Consider the following 15,344-nt stretch of genomic DNA (forward strand, 5'->3'; position numbering starts at 1 on the left):
AAACCACATGGTCACTCTCTCCAACTGGTGGGAGAGATGTCATCTCAGTTATTATCAACTCTTCTGATGCTATGACCAAATCAAAAACTATCGAACCTCCTGTTCCCTTTATTACAAGTTCCCTAAGACATTTGTCCTGCAAGAATTCTAGAAATTCCATTCCCTTATTGCTACATGCATCTTCCCTCCCCAATTTATACTGCTGTAGTTAAAATCTCCCATAACAATCATTCGTCTTGCACTTGCCAAACTCAACTGTCTAAACATCTCCTGGTCCCCACCCTCTATGCTCCTTGGTTTGTAGCAACACCCCACTAAATATTCTGTCTTGCCTACCTCACACCATATGCTTTCAAAATCATTAGTGTCACTGCCTTCCAAAGCCTCCACTCTTAGAGGATATAAGTCGTCACTTATCATAAGCAGTACTCCACCACCACACTTTCCCTTCCTATCCTGCCGAAAAATGCTGTAGCCCTGCTACTTCTATTCCTGTTATTATATCTTCTGTCAACCACATCTCAGTGATTCCAATAATCTTTGGCCAAGCTGATGCTATCAGCGTCATCAATTCCTCTCCTTCATTCCAGATACTCCTGGCATTAGTATAACGCATTAAAATGTCACTGTTTCTATACCCAGCATTCTCCCCTCTAGACTCCACTGGGCTCAGCGTTACCTGATGTCGTTCCCCTTCTCCCAAGTACCCATTCCCAAAAGAGGCCACCTCTGCTACCATCCACCCTGGGCATTCTAGTTTTCCTGCATTGACACACCGACTTGTTCAGAACAGCAATCTCTCCAGATGCCTACGTCCTTCCTCATTCAAATGCAAGTGGTCTCTCACATACAATTCCTTTCTGTCCTTAAAATGTCCTCCAAGCATCCACATACTCCAATCCTCTCTTCTGACACATTCTAGGTATTATGTTATTCAATATTACTGCTCTTCTGCTCATCTCGTCACTATCATACCTAGGCAACACGCACACTATCTTTCCTCTCTGCATCTTCTTTCGTACAATCTCAAGCAAGAATCTCGTCTCTCGATGCCAAATTTACATTACCTCTCAAGTCATTTGTTCCTACCATCACAATCATCTCATCCACCCTTTCACCCCTTTTAATTGCCATAGCCACACTTTCTATCGTTCCTCCAGGCAAACACTCCTCACGCATCCTATCTTGAACACTATGGATCATTGAGTCCGCATACAATTACACCTCTTACCACCCTGTTCCTCGATTGCTCACATGCATCCCTCATTCTCTCTCTCTCTCCTCTAACACTGTCTTAATAGAATTTGCCATTACTTTAGAAAAGGAGATGAAATAAGAGCAAAAGATTGTGATTTTATGGTTAGATGATTATGAACTACTTTCAAGGTTGCAGATAAAAATCAGTTGATCAGGCAAGTAAAAAAGGTAACACAAAACATGTCAATGAGTCAACTTTGGAGCACAAATCATCAGATCAATGAGACAAATGGCATCAAGAACAGATGCCATTTGTTGAAATTCCTCTTTGGTAAAGAACTCTTCTTCTGAGCTTTCTGGTAAAATATCAAAGCCACATACTAAATGTATGTCAGAAATAAAAAGAACATTTATTTATCATCAGCATACAAGAAATAGAGGATATGATTACTATTTGGATGCACAAGAGGTGGAAGAAGAGTTGAACAAAAGTTATGACAAACAGTTTGCAAGGAATTTCAAATTGCTTTTGGACAGCAACTTGCAATAATTTATATGGACTTTTTCAATTGAAGGTGAGTTCACTGATGTCATATGGATGTAGCAAAGTTTTTTCTCCTGAAAACTTGGGTTTTTCATCCCACATACAAGCAAACTGTTAGTATTGATGGGCAGTAGATGGTGTTATGTGTTGTCATAGCGTGTAGTAGTAGGATTCTATATCAATGTAGCACAAACTGTAATGTTTTCATTCCAAAATGCATAACTTTGTACTTTTCTCACGTTAAACTGGAATCTATTATCTTTTGCAAATAGTATCAGACTATTTAATATTTAAACACACACACATTTAATAGATAATACAAGGTCCAGAGAAATAGTATATATTACATAATAATATTATGTAAACCACAGCAGGGGCAAATGCTGGTCTTGAAATTCACGCTTGCTCTTGTTATCATTCAGGGAGTGAAAGGTGTGATTGAAGTCTGATTAGCGGAATAATGAATTACTGACCATTTAAAACTATATATTTAGAAATTTATGTACATTTAATCATACAAATACAACATTTATTTTACAAATGATATTCTATCTTTTTCAATTTAGCTACTTGAATACAAATTCTACCCTACGTTCTTCTTTATGAACTGGTCAATAACATTGTCATAAAAAGTTGGTTGTAACTTAATTTTCCCAAGCAACATGCACACTTGTAAAGGCTGGCTGAAGCTCACTGGCTAGAGATACTTTGACTGCATATGGCCTGTGTTTAAGCCGACGTGAAGGGAGCGGAAATGGCTATGCATGTGCATGAAATCACAGTGCTGTAGCAAGGACCTGGAAGCTCCCACAACCGAGCAAGCCAAAGTAGCTTTGACTAGACGAACAAGCATCGGCCTTCGATACACAATGCAAAGCTCAATTATTGCCGCGCAGCTTAAGACGTCTTCTGTCTACAAAAATAAAAGCCTAAATGGAATGCTTATAAATGTATGCATTTATTAACAAATAAATATTACTTCTTTCTCAAGTAATGAGCTTGCGCAGTAAGCATGGAGAATATGCCCCTGATACACAGTTGAGATCTGAATCATAAAGAGGACAAACATACAGACAAAACAGAAGATTGACTGGCGAAGAGAATGACAATATTTAATAAAGTGCTCCAGAATGCATGTTATTCTTAAAAGCATGTCAATAATTTACGTGAGATCATTAGTAATAACAAATGCCTCGCCTCTACTTGCTAGATCAATGAGGATGGAAAAAGGAAGCCAGTTGGAAATGTGAAAATGAGATTTCACTATTACGAAAGTGGACTGGTAAAAAATAAAGACTTAAAGCAAATCAAAATTTTCACATATAAATTATAACTGTGCAGAGGTGAGTGACCAACGATGTCAGAATTCAGGATTGTAAGTTAGTTTTTAAACAGGATGTAAAGCAGCAATATGCTTGAGGTATAAATTTGTGGATGGATTGTATTGAATAGATATGGAAAAGATTTTTTATGTTCAGCAGTAGAGTTGGAAAACATATTAAAATAATCTGAAAAAAGCTGAGTACAGATATAGTAAATAAAAAAGTGGATTAAAACAAGAGTATTACAAATTCAGTGTAATGAAAATCCTACTTGAAAGATTTCCACCTCAAGAGAGAAAAACAAAGTATAATTCTACAGCAACTTGGTATTACTCAATGCTCTCTTTCTTTCCATGTCCATGTGGTTAATGTCTAAGCGTACTCTTAAAAAAACATTTTGCTTAAAACAAATGTCTAGCCATACAATAAAATTTACGTATCACCCCCAGATATCCTAACTCTGACATTAAGATGCATTCCCAAATTGTTATCAAAGTCAATGCTTTATGGGGGGAAGACAGAAAGAGGCCTCATTATAATCAAGGAATTTTAATGACACTTCAGTTTATAATGATAAATTTCCAACACTTTATGCTATATGATCACCCAAGCAGTTCAATAATCCTCTTAGAAGAACTAAAGAGATTAAATAGCAAAACTAATACCTTTGTTTTTGAATGTTTTTTGGGTTACTGTTGTCATTAAAATTTTTCAGACACTACAAAGATAATTTTGCCACTTTTCTTAGTACTTTTGGTCAGCTTATCTTGATTTTCTTAAAAGCTATATACTCTAAAATATATGATGGAAACAAATGAACACGAAACTAATTTTTTCACTCTAGTTGTTTTATATCATAATAATGATGGATTCTGTAAAAGCTACCGAGAAGGACACTACACAGAAGACTGTTATGGAAATTGAAAGGGATGCAAAATATACCTTTAACTTGAATTGAAGGGTGGCTTAATGATACCAGAAAATAAAAAGGGGAAGTGATGCTAGAGTTTTTAATGGCACCTAACAATGAAAATTCAGTGCAGATACACATATTTTCATTGAATACCAAAATTAAAATAATCCAAAGTTGTGAGAGAATATTATATGCCACAACAAGTACTCTTATCTCCTAATAAGGAAAATACTTTTAATTCTTCAGTAGTCATAATGGAATCAAATACATTATTCTTGCATGGATTTCTAAGAATATAAAAACACAGTGAAAAGACAATTTAGTTTGGACTGGTGAACTGTACTGAATATTTTTTTCCTTATCTTACACAAAAGACAGATAATAAATTCAGGAAACAAATGTTGATTTTATAAGACTCCAATAAAACATGTTTAAGTTTATTGCAAATATCTCAACTACTAACTGTCACCTAAGAAAGGGATTATATTCAAATGAAATCTATTTTTGTTGGCCTTTTTTCTCACGTAAGGCTGAAAAAATCCCTAAGAAATCATAGCTGCCTTCCCCCAACACACATACAAAAGTGAGTTTTTTCCATCTGCCAAAGAGGCAAAATTTTAGGGATATAGCATATTAAACAAGTATGCCATTAACTCTGGCCAGTGGTAGCAAAATAAATGGGTCACTAAATGTTCAGTCATGCAATATTATCCTTTCTTTTAAATTTATTATTAATTACTATTCTCATTTTAGATGAACATTTTTTTTCTCATTCTTGTGGACTATATCCTTTCTAATCGTAATGCAGTTTTATTATACATTTTAGTAATGAAATTTGAATTTTAAATTTATAATGATTGTTAGAAAGAGGCAAAAAATATATATGTAATTCATAATACAATATAGATTTAAATACAATATACAATTAAAGATTTACCCCAAGGATTACAAGACAAGACTAGTGATGCATATAATGTGCAAGATTACAAACAAGAGAATCTCGTTGGCTATGTGCATTTAAGAAATAAATGATAAAATTTATGTAAAAATAATCACAAAATTTTATATTTCTGTAGGTAGAAACATGAAAATTACAACAAAACTACTTCAAGTAGCAAGTAATGTTTATGTCAGCTGTAGAACTTATATCTTAGACAGAATTTTTTAAAGGTGGTAAACTTTTATTTGACATAGTACACAGTACTAAATACAGATTTTTTTTTTTTTTTTAATTTTCAAAATGGCATATTTTGCCATTTTATGACTTGGATTCATCAAGCTGAAAAGAGTATATGAAAAATTTGGGGAAATAAATAACTTAATATTTTTTGAATCGTTTACTTTTTGCTATAAGAATTTTCACATTAAAAAATTAGAAATGATCTAAGGGTAAAGCAGCAGAATTCTGCATGTGCTTTAACCCTTAGCTGGGGATGCACTGTTTTATAACTTTATTAGATGAGTCACACAAACAAATATCAAATGAGATATGGCGTACTTATCTGCTCAGTTACATAAAATGGGTAAGCCACAAAAGATATTTTTATTCTAACAGTTCGTTCACATATAAAGATATATAAAACCTCAAGATAAGAAATGTAAAAGACAAGAAAACGTTAGGGGGATAAGTAATTAAATATCATATAGCATGCAAAGTACCAGCCATAGGAAGTAATCTTAATGTTTCACTTAATGTAACTGGACCAAAATATATAGTATGCTGCATTCTCTCTCACACACACACAAATGATAACTGCAAAATAATTTTACTCACATTTAATCATCTTCAACAGCAGTTACAAAACAATGTTCATACCAGATCACCCAAACTCTTGTGATAAGACATCAAAATAAATATATAAGGTAAAGATATACCGAAAAATTATTACACTGATAAATGTATCTTTTTTTTTTTTTCAGAGCAAAATTTTCCATCAGGTTTCTTGACTACTTTTATTATTATTATTACGTGACACCTCCAGGTAGTCCAAGGACTCATCATGGGAGGGCACTGGCATTAGTGTTGGACAAGATGTTTAGCATTAACACTAGCACAAAAAATAAGCAGAATAGGATAATCATATAAAACTGAATGTTACAATAATGATGTGCAAGTTTCAGTGCAGGAAGGGAGTTCAGCCAGAACCACCTTTAGAATACAACAGGAATAAACACAAAGAATGGGCTTTCTCTATGTACTGAAACATGAACTGCATCATTCTGGTATGTGTTCTGTATGATTGATTACCTATTCCATTTTTCTTCTTACAACCTATTCAAGCACTAGTGTCAAAGACAGTCAAGAAATGTGGTTGAAATATTGTTCAGTAAACAAAAATTAATATTACATAAGTTTACTGGTAATGCATTTTAGAACTGGAATGATAATTACAGAATCTGTTTCATGCAGCACAGACAGGCTGCCCTGTTAAGGATTAATTAGATTTAAGTATGAAGGTCTACTTGAATAGTAAATGAATTCCATGTTGGCCTGCCTGATATTTTAAATCCATTCTTTTATTATACTTTATATCAACTAAAATAATTTACAAACTGTATGGTTCTTCTTTTTTATTTATTTATTTAGGAAATATGTAAGTAATATTTTCTATAATTTTCTACTTAAGTTTTCCTTTGACAGTAATAATTAAACTGTAAAATGTTAGTTTGTATTTTGTCTTTGGCTATTGGAGAGTTATTCCTCAGCGCATAGTGTGTTTAACAGATTTAAAACATGACCTTCTAATCATATATGAGAATGTTATATTTATTGTACACAATAAAATCAATTAGCATTAAATACATTTTGGACAGAAAAAAGATGTTAACGATCAAATATCTTCTCTTTCTGATCATCACAAGCACGCGCGCGCACACACACACACACACAAATTTAAACTTAAGGCTTTCATGGTAGCTATTAAAACTCCATTTCTTATACTCTTTTTCCACCCCTTGTTTTCCCTAAAAATTCTCTAAAGTGAGCAAACAGTCTTTTACTAAAAATTGTTTAATTTGCTATTGCAATTTTATAAAAAAATCTACAATAGATCTACTATACTCATAATAAAACATTTTTCTTTCATTTCAACACTGAAGTTTTAGAAGCAAATTTTTCTTCAGATCATTAACACAATGATTCTAAAAACATTTGGTAGATCAATCTAGTTGATATTATTTTTAAAAAAAATTATCTTTCAACATAAAAATGTGTATGCCTGAAAATTTGAAAAAGGTTAAAGCAAGTTACATTAGAAAATTTTGAACACTGGATAAATTTTATATGAATGATATGTTCATTTTCTGCATACTATTCACATTTTGTCAATGAAAACTGAAAACAATGAATGTACAGAATCACAACAAACAGGTATTACTTGGTATAAGTACAATAATTTATTTGCAGTTCATGAGACAACTCTGAAACTGATGACAGGTTTATGATTGTGTAACTTGAGCAATCTTTTACAAGTAACAAATATTAAACACAGTGTATCAGACATGAAGGAAATAACCCCAAATAAAATCCCAAGTTCTGTTCAAAGAAGTCATCTAGCTGTAATAATATCCAAAATGAAAATGAGAATTTTTTTCATTTTTTTTTCTTTCACCATAATATTGCATTTATAAAATATGCCTTTGATATTATTCTTATATACTGATATATAAGAACTACAACATCAAATGCAGATAAAAAAAAAAGAAATGCTATGGAGAGAAATAAAATGCTCTTTATGAATACCTATAACGTACAATATTTCATGAGACGTTACACTACTATTCTTGCTCACCAAATACAAGTTTATTATCACATAGTAAGCTAACTGAACACTAATTTTGTTTACTTTCATCATAATTACTGAACCATACACAATATATTACACAGAAGAAGAAGTATCTAAAAATCTGTCAAGTTTTTTTTCTCTCCCCATTGAACATTATATAATCAATCTACACCCATAATGTTAGTTAATCTTAATACTAAATGTACATTGTACATATTAAAAAAAAAAAAAAATAGGAACAAAATGATCTCAACTGACTCTATTTGCATATTGCAAATATATTATGCTATATTAAATCACTGATTCTCAACAGGCATAGTACTCTTACTGAGCATCATGACATTATTTAAAATGTTCTAGGGATCACAGGAACTGGTATATGATGAAAACTCAATTATTACATAAATTATGATAATTATTGCCATATGCTATAATTTTTCATGCACTAGTCATGTGGCTCTCTCAATACTAATCTCATATTCAAAAAGGGTTCTGCCTGTTTTTAGCTTATGGGATTTCTTTCTTTATTTATTAGCTACAGGTTTTTATTTATTAGGGAAAGAAGAAGAAACTTTGGGTAAAGTCAAAAAAATGACTGAAAGAAGTTGAGAATCAATGAATTAATCAGAGGAAACAGATATTCCCTTTGTTTAACAGCAGAACTTGAAAAATTAGTCTTAAATAAAACACACTGGATACAGTTATGCAAATAATTCTTTTATAATAACTGCACATTATATACACAGTTCATCTGTAATAACTCTGAAAACTGCAGAATATGTGAGAGTATTATTCTAAACATGTGACCAAACATGTCAGCTTATAGCTTATTAATTCTTGTGTAGTTTAAAGAATATTGACACTGTTTACCAAACAACTTGAAGATGTTTGTTACAATTACATTATATATAGATAATTCATCAGGGAATAAACACTTAGAAAACAATGTACAATGACTGATATGGTTTTACCTGTTTTATTAAACTTTTAGATTTACACAACAAAAAACATGTATGACATACCCAACAAACAGAACACATACATACATGCATGCTGCACACAAACACTATGGTTAATGTTGAACACATTATGTTCCCCCCCTTTCCCCCAACAAAAATTAAGCTCAAAACATTTACAAACACTTTATGGCATGGCACAATACATGGAAACCATATACCAGAAGACACTCTACTTTAAACATTTTATTACAAATTATGGTGCTTTATGCACAGAAGACTAAATGATTGATTTTTGTCACTAATAAATAATACTTACTGTGACTTGACTCAGACTAATTGCTTCAGTTCCCAAAAACCCAAGGATGTGGAATCATCAACTGCTAAATCTGCACAATCATTTAATCGAAGCCTGTAGCTGTAGATCGTTCAATTGATCCTTGGATTTTAAGATGGTCTGAGTTATAAAATTATGCACCATTTCTAAAACAGCACCAGAAGCACTACAGTGGTTCTAAAACAATGTGACAATGAGCATTATTCTCTCACAGAGTAAAATCCACCTGTGACAAAGAATGAACACAATGCTTCAACTTTTCTTCATAAGAATTCAGGGATAGCTGCACCTCTTAACTCTCTTTGGTGACTTGAGCTGCATACCTGGACTTCTCACTTCAGACTGTTGAGGAACCAAAGGACAAATTTAAATTTCCATATTGCTTTAACTTCACAGTAACATGCTCTGCCTTCGGCTACGGCCATTACCTAATAGAAAACAAAGCAAGACAAAAAAATCGAGCATATGCAACTTAAATGAACAATAAAAAAATAGCAAACTGGCAAAAAAACAACAACAAAAAATTCAAGCAGACAAGAAGCCTAAAACACTGAACAGCTAAGAAATAAAAATAACAGATAAACTATTATAAAAAAAATAATAAAAATAAAACTGAAAACCAAATCAAATCCTCAGAGAAGATAAACTCCTAATTTAACTTGGAAAAATATATTAATATTTAATGCAGAGCTCAAATACTATTCATGCAGAAAGAAGAAAAAAGAAAAAAAGAGAAAACATGCATGAGTTCAGGAACATCACACACCTCCTTTTTTTAAAAAAAAACATTATATACAGTATTGTTTCACAAGTATATCATGTTTGAAGAACATTTTATTCATAACAAAATTGTTAGATAACTTCTTAGATTCTTATTATTTTACTATTTATGATTAATAATAATCAATAAAAATGAATTAATAATGAATAATATCAAGATATTCAGAATGTAGTGGATATTAAAGATATGCTGAAACATTAAAATAGACAAAACCTCACAGAGAAGGATGAAATCATTCCTTCTGAAATTAGGTAGGTGAAATTTATGATATACACTATCTACCAATAATTGTCCAGACACTTTAGCAATTTACAATTGCTAATACCAGCAGGCAAACCCTAATATCAGGTATGTCCACCTTTCACTTAGTGATGTCTGCCACACATTGAGGGTGCAGACCACCAATGTGCAGTAGATATCAGATGGAATTTGTCTCCATTCCTCCATCAAAACAGCACTGAGTTCAGTGACAGATCGAGGATGTGCTGCTCTTGACCTGAATCGCTGCTCCAATTCGTCGCACAAGTGTTCGATGGGGGTTAGGATCAGGACTCTGCAAAGGCCAGAACAGTCATTTAACACCCATCTCTTCATACCATTCCATAACAGCTGCGGCTTTGTGACTTAGGGCATTGTCGTCTTGATAGTAACATGGGTCCGTTCCACAAAAACTCCACAGTGTAGGAAGCAACTGATTATCCAGAATATCAAGATACTTAGCTGCCTTCATGGAACCATGGGCAATGACCAATGGTCTGACTCCAAACCAGCTGAATACATCCCACACCATCTCCTTCACCACCAAACTTTACTGTGGGTGCAACACACTGTGGTAACAAGCATTCAGCAGGCTGCCTGCACCCCCCCCCTTGCCATCAGACTGGAAACAGGTGAACTTTGATTCATCACTCCAGAGTACCGTTTTCCACTGGTCAAATGTCCAGTTCATATGCGCTTTGCACCAGGCCAGTTGAACTGCATTGTTCGTTGTTGTGATCTTTGGCTTATGTGCCACTGCTCTTCTGTGTAAACTGAGTAAATAGAATTATTTTCATATAGTGTTAGTCCTCACCATGGTGTTACTAGCACTCTGGAACTCATCACAGATGGCTGTGCTGATTGTAGCCAGTTTTTGCATGCCACACATTAAACACCCTCCAGTCCTTGACAGTCATTTGCGGCAGCTGTCCTGGCTGTTTTCCTGCACTAGTGATGTCAGAACATCTCCATTTTGGATGCTCCAGTTGAGCAGCAATGGCACATAAGGACATGCCACCAATGTAACAGCCCACGATGACCCCTCTCGAAGTCAATGAGTTCATGTCGTGTTGCCATACCACCTGTATTCAACTGCTAAGATGAAATACTGCTTCCTACTATCTGTACACAGGTTTTATGTTATTAACAAATCTGGAATATTCCATAACTTCAAATAATAGAGGTGTCTGAACAATTATTGGTAGATAGCATATGTCACTAGTGAAACTTTTGGCATATATCACCACCTGATTTATTGCATCTATGTACACTTTTCGATGTAATGTAAAGAGCTTTGCAATATAAACTGAATCTACTATCATTAAAATTCTGTCATCCTACCAAGAAGCTACTATTAATCCTAAACCTTTATAAAGCACTTTACTCAGATGGACCAGCTTCGCTAAGCATTTGTCAAAATTTATTTATACAAAGAAAAAAAAACTGAAAGTAATTAAAATTCTAATTATTCAACAGTTGAAATAATTTTAATATTTTGACTATTAGAATAAAACTAATATGAATGACTGATCAAAAGATGGAAAAAAGCAGAGAGAAAAATTTCTGTTTATGTGTGTTCAACTCAAAAACAAGTGAATGAATACATCAGTTTTTTTTTTTTTTCTTTAACTCATTTTATTTTATTTTTTTATTTTACTGAAGATATAATATGATTTTGATGTTATCCCATTATAGATGATATTTATTTAGAATAATAAACACAAATTACATTCTGGGATTTTTCTTGGGTGTCCGTTTCTACTATATTAAAAAGCTAAAAGATCGTTAAGAAAATATTAAGAAATTATTGCACCTAAAAAGAACTAGGTTCTTTTTAGGTATAATACGTTAATGTCAATAATTATAATTCTTGCATACTACTAGAATGCTAAATGCAATAAATTTCATTTTTAATAGGATGTTATCAGGCTTTTTATATAATGATTATTTAAATTTAGCAGTCTGCATAGATATCAGTTTCTGTTATCTAAAAAAATCTTAAAAATCATTTCAATATTAAAAACTGTAGAAGATGAAAAAATCTAATTACATTAACTTCAATAAGTGTAATTCTTGAATTAGCAAAAACAAGACTAATAGATTTATTTCGATATTTGAAAAGAAAAACTTCGATGTATTTATGTATTTTTTTTTAAGTTATGACTTTTTTTTTTAACTACTTGCTATATAAAACAAAGCAAATTCACTCACAATAACAAACTGCCAAAAAAAAAAAAAAAAACCCAGATAAAGTGATTTTTCTGTGAATTTTCCTACAGCATCAATGCTGCAAAATGAAATTCACTATAATAAAATATCCACTAGCAAACTATTCATTTGGTCCCTATGAGTTCACTATGGTGACAGTTGATTACATATTAACATCTTAAAATTAGGCAAACCATATTGTCTCTGGATGTATGATATAGCAGTTACAGATAGAATGTACTCCCCATTTGAAGGAGTGCAGTGTACATTTGAAATCATCAACTGTTGTGATACTGAGTGGGGTTTTGTCAGGGAGTTTGATAGACTTTGTAGACAGAGAAGTTATTGTTATTATCAACTGTGCTTATTACTTATTTTTATTTATTTATTTTTAAGGTACGAAGCTGGGAGAGGAGAGAGACCTAGATGGGAACAAGCAAGCATTATGGGAAAATTCATATAATTCAAATTCTATTTTTTTTTATTCTTAAATATTAGTAAATATTTAATATGTAAATTGATGATATGTAAATTAAGACAAAAGTGATGGCTTTGGCTTCTGACAGTGTAAAACAATTTATGATTTGGAGAGATTTAAAAAAGAGGTGAATGAAAGTTATGATTTACTGGGGTGAAGAATAAGAAATGATGGACAGTGTGAACACAAAATTAAAAGAAGTGAGAATATCAAACTTAACAAAAAATTATGAACAACATGTCCATAAGGCCACAAATGTAAGAATTCTTAAAACAATCTTTCCAACAGTGATATAATATTATTATTATTATTACATGACACCTCCAGGGAGAACAAGGGACTCATCGAGGGAGGGCACCTACTCTACAACTCTGTCTCTACCAACTACAACGAATTGCAACTGCCATCATCATCTACACCAACGCCACTACCACCCACCACTGGTACTTTCACAGTGAATCACAAACATCCATGCCTAAGGTGGGATTCGAACCCACAGCCTTTAGGCTGGAGAGCGGGTGTGCTAACCACTCGGCCAATACTGTCAGAAGCCAAAGCCATCACTTTTGTCTCAATTTACATATCATCAAAAAATGATTCAGTTGAATTATATATCAATGGAGGAGATCATTAAGAATCCCATGGATAGCAAGAATGACAACAAGAAAGTTTTAGAAAATATAAAGATAAAATACCCATGGTGTTTGCAAAATAGAAGTTAATATGCTTTTGATGTATTATGCAAGCAAATGAATCATTGGAAAGAGACAATTATGTTCAAGATGGTTGGGAGCATGAGGAGTTGGATGGACAACATAAAGCAATTTCAAAATAAAAAATTACAACTATTGAAAGAAGGGAACAAGAGAATAAGAAAGAGAGAGAGAGAGTTCAGAAGGTCACTAAAATGAAAAAAAGCTATATGGCTCTAGGTCCAGATATCCCTCCATTTTTTCTAAAAACTTGTAATCCAGAATAAACCCATCCTATATTACCTATACATGTTGTCATACTCATCTAGCCAACAGCGTGGAAACGGCTTGTATCTATGTCCCTAAAGAGAGAGATAAAATTCAGCCATCAAATTAATGTTCCATTTCCTCTCCCCCAATCCTCTCAAAAATAATGGACAGTCATTAGTAAACAACTTCTTCACTATCTAGAGGCTCACCACTTTACTCATAATGATTCTCCCACTCACAGGATATTGTCTGGCCATCCTAATCCCACCTTTGAACTCAAGTCAGGGAAAAGTTTGGAGAAACTCATGTGGTTGCTTTTGACATTTCCAAGACATTTTGGGTATAGTACAGATGCCTCAACAAATTACTATCTTATTTCTTTCTACCCTTTTCAACTGGACTGCTAACTTCTTTGGACATTCAGTGATGTTAATGTAGACAGTTTCCTCTTATCAAATTTCTCTATTAGTGCAGAGTACCACAGCATTCTATGCTTTTTTCATCATGTCTTTCTTTCTGTACCTTAATGACCTTCTCTCACTAAACTCAAATCCTATATAAAATTTTGATGATGATAATATACCATATTCCTTATCTTCATTTGGCACATCCTTTGATGTTTAAATTCTTCCTTAAGATCTTTCATAACCAACACTGATCTTTACATTATTCTCCAGTAGGAAAAGAATAATCTAGTGAATTTCAATACTACAAACATATAATCTTGTCTTGTCTCTCAGAAGAAAGCACTTACTTAACCCCCCCCCACACACACACCCACTCCTTACTTTTGATCATATTCTATCTCAAGTCAAGATCAACCTTTGCTTAAACATGCCCAACCTTAGAATAATGTGGTGTGGTGCACCAAAAATTTCTAAGAATGCTGATATCCAAGAGAGAGAAATTACTTAAAATATGACTATTATACCCCTCAAACCCCCAATCACTTTCTCACAGGTGTTCTGTTTGCTTGACCAAATTGGATAGCACTCCTTCCATTTCCTTCATCAGCAGCTGCTCATGAGAACATGAGCAGCTGCTGGTCAACATTCAGTTCAGCCTCATGCTTATTAAATCAGCTTCTCATCCTTTTCATCTATCTCTGTTCTTTGAAACAGTCTTTCCCAATGACTTCAATCTCTAGCTCTTCAGATCCCTTCTTTCTTCCTAATCTCTATGCTCTCAGCACCTTTATGTTATGGTTTTGTGACCTGTGTGTGTGTGTGTGTGTGGAATTGATATTATAAAAATGGCACACAATAAAATAATAAATAAATGAAACAATTCATGTGTCTTTATCAATAATATATATGAACCTGTGTAGCTCAATGAAAGTGGTATTTGCATTCTCTGTGCTAGGCTGCCAGAGGATAGACTTAAGTTTGAGTTTATTCGCTGACTAGAGGAACTTTTTCTATGCCTTTCTTTGACTGGCTCTTGATTTAGTCAATCTCTGGCACAGGCAAATGGGTTTTTTCCCCTCATGGACTCTTGGGTTTTTCATCCTGTAAACTCAAGAAAATCAACAATAGAACCAAAACTTTTCCAGACAATAACATATCCTGTTAGGGATCATCAGTTTTTTAAAAATTAAAAAAAA

At 33.1% G+C, this 15,344-nt stretch overlaps 1 protein-coding gene across 3 annotated transcripts in view; it reads right to left on the reverse strand.

Annotated features, from left to right (window-relative positions):
• Positions 1 to 6,724: 6,724 nt before the first annotated feature.
• LOC150108373 (cyclin-dependent kinase 17-like) overlaps positions 6,725 to 15,344 on the reverse strand; it is a 248,506-nt gene continuing 239,886 nt past the window's right edge. For 2 of the 3 annotated variants that reach the window (XM_090390722.1, XM_090390721.1), the window contains exon 14: positions 6,725 to 9,482. In XM_090390722.1, the coding sequence (XP_090246848.1) occupies positions 9,445 to 9,482 (38 nt within the window). In that variant the 3' untranslated portion in view covers positions 6,725 to 9,444. The remainder of the gene's footprint in view (positions 9,483 to 15,344) is intronic. The other variant, XM_090390723.1, reaches the window with a different exon arrangement.

The sequence above is a fragment of the Typopeltis vanoorti genome, chromosome 3, assembly GCF_054136105.1.
Source record: "Typopeltis vanoorti isolate ZY-2024b chromosome 3, IOZ_Tvanoo_1.0, whole genome shotgun sequence".
Taxonomy (NCBI): domain Eukaryota; kingdom Metazoa; phylum Arthropoda; class Arachnida; order Uropygi; family Thelyphonidae; genus Typopeltis; species Typopeltis vanoorti.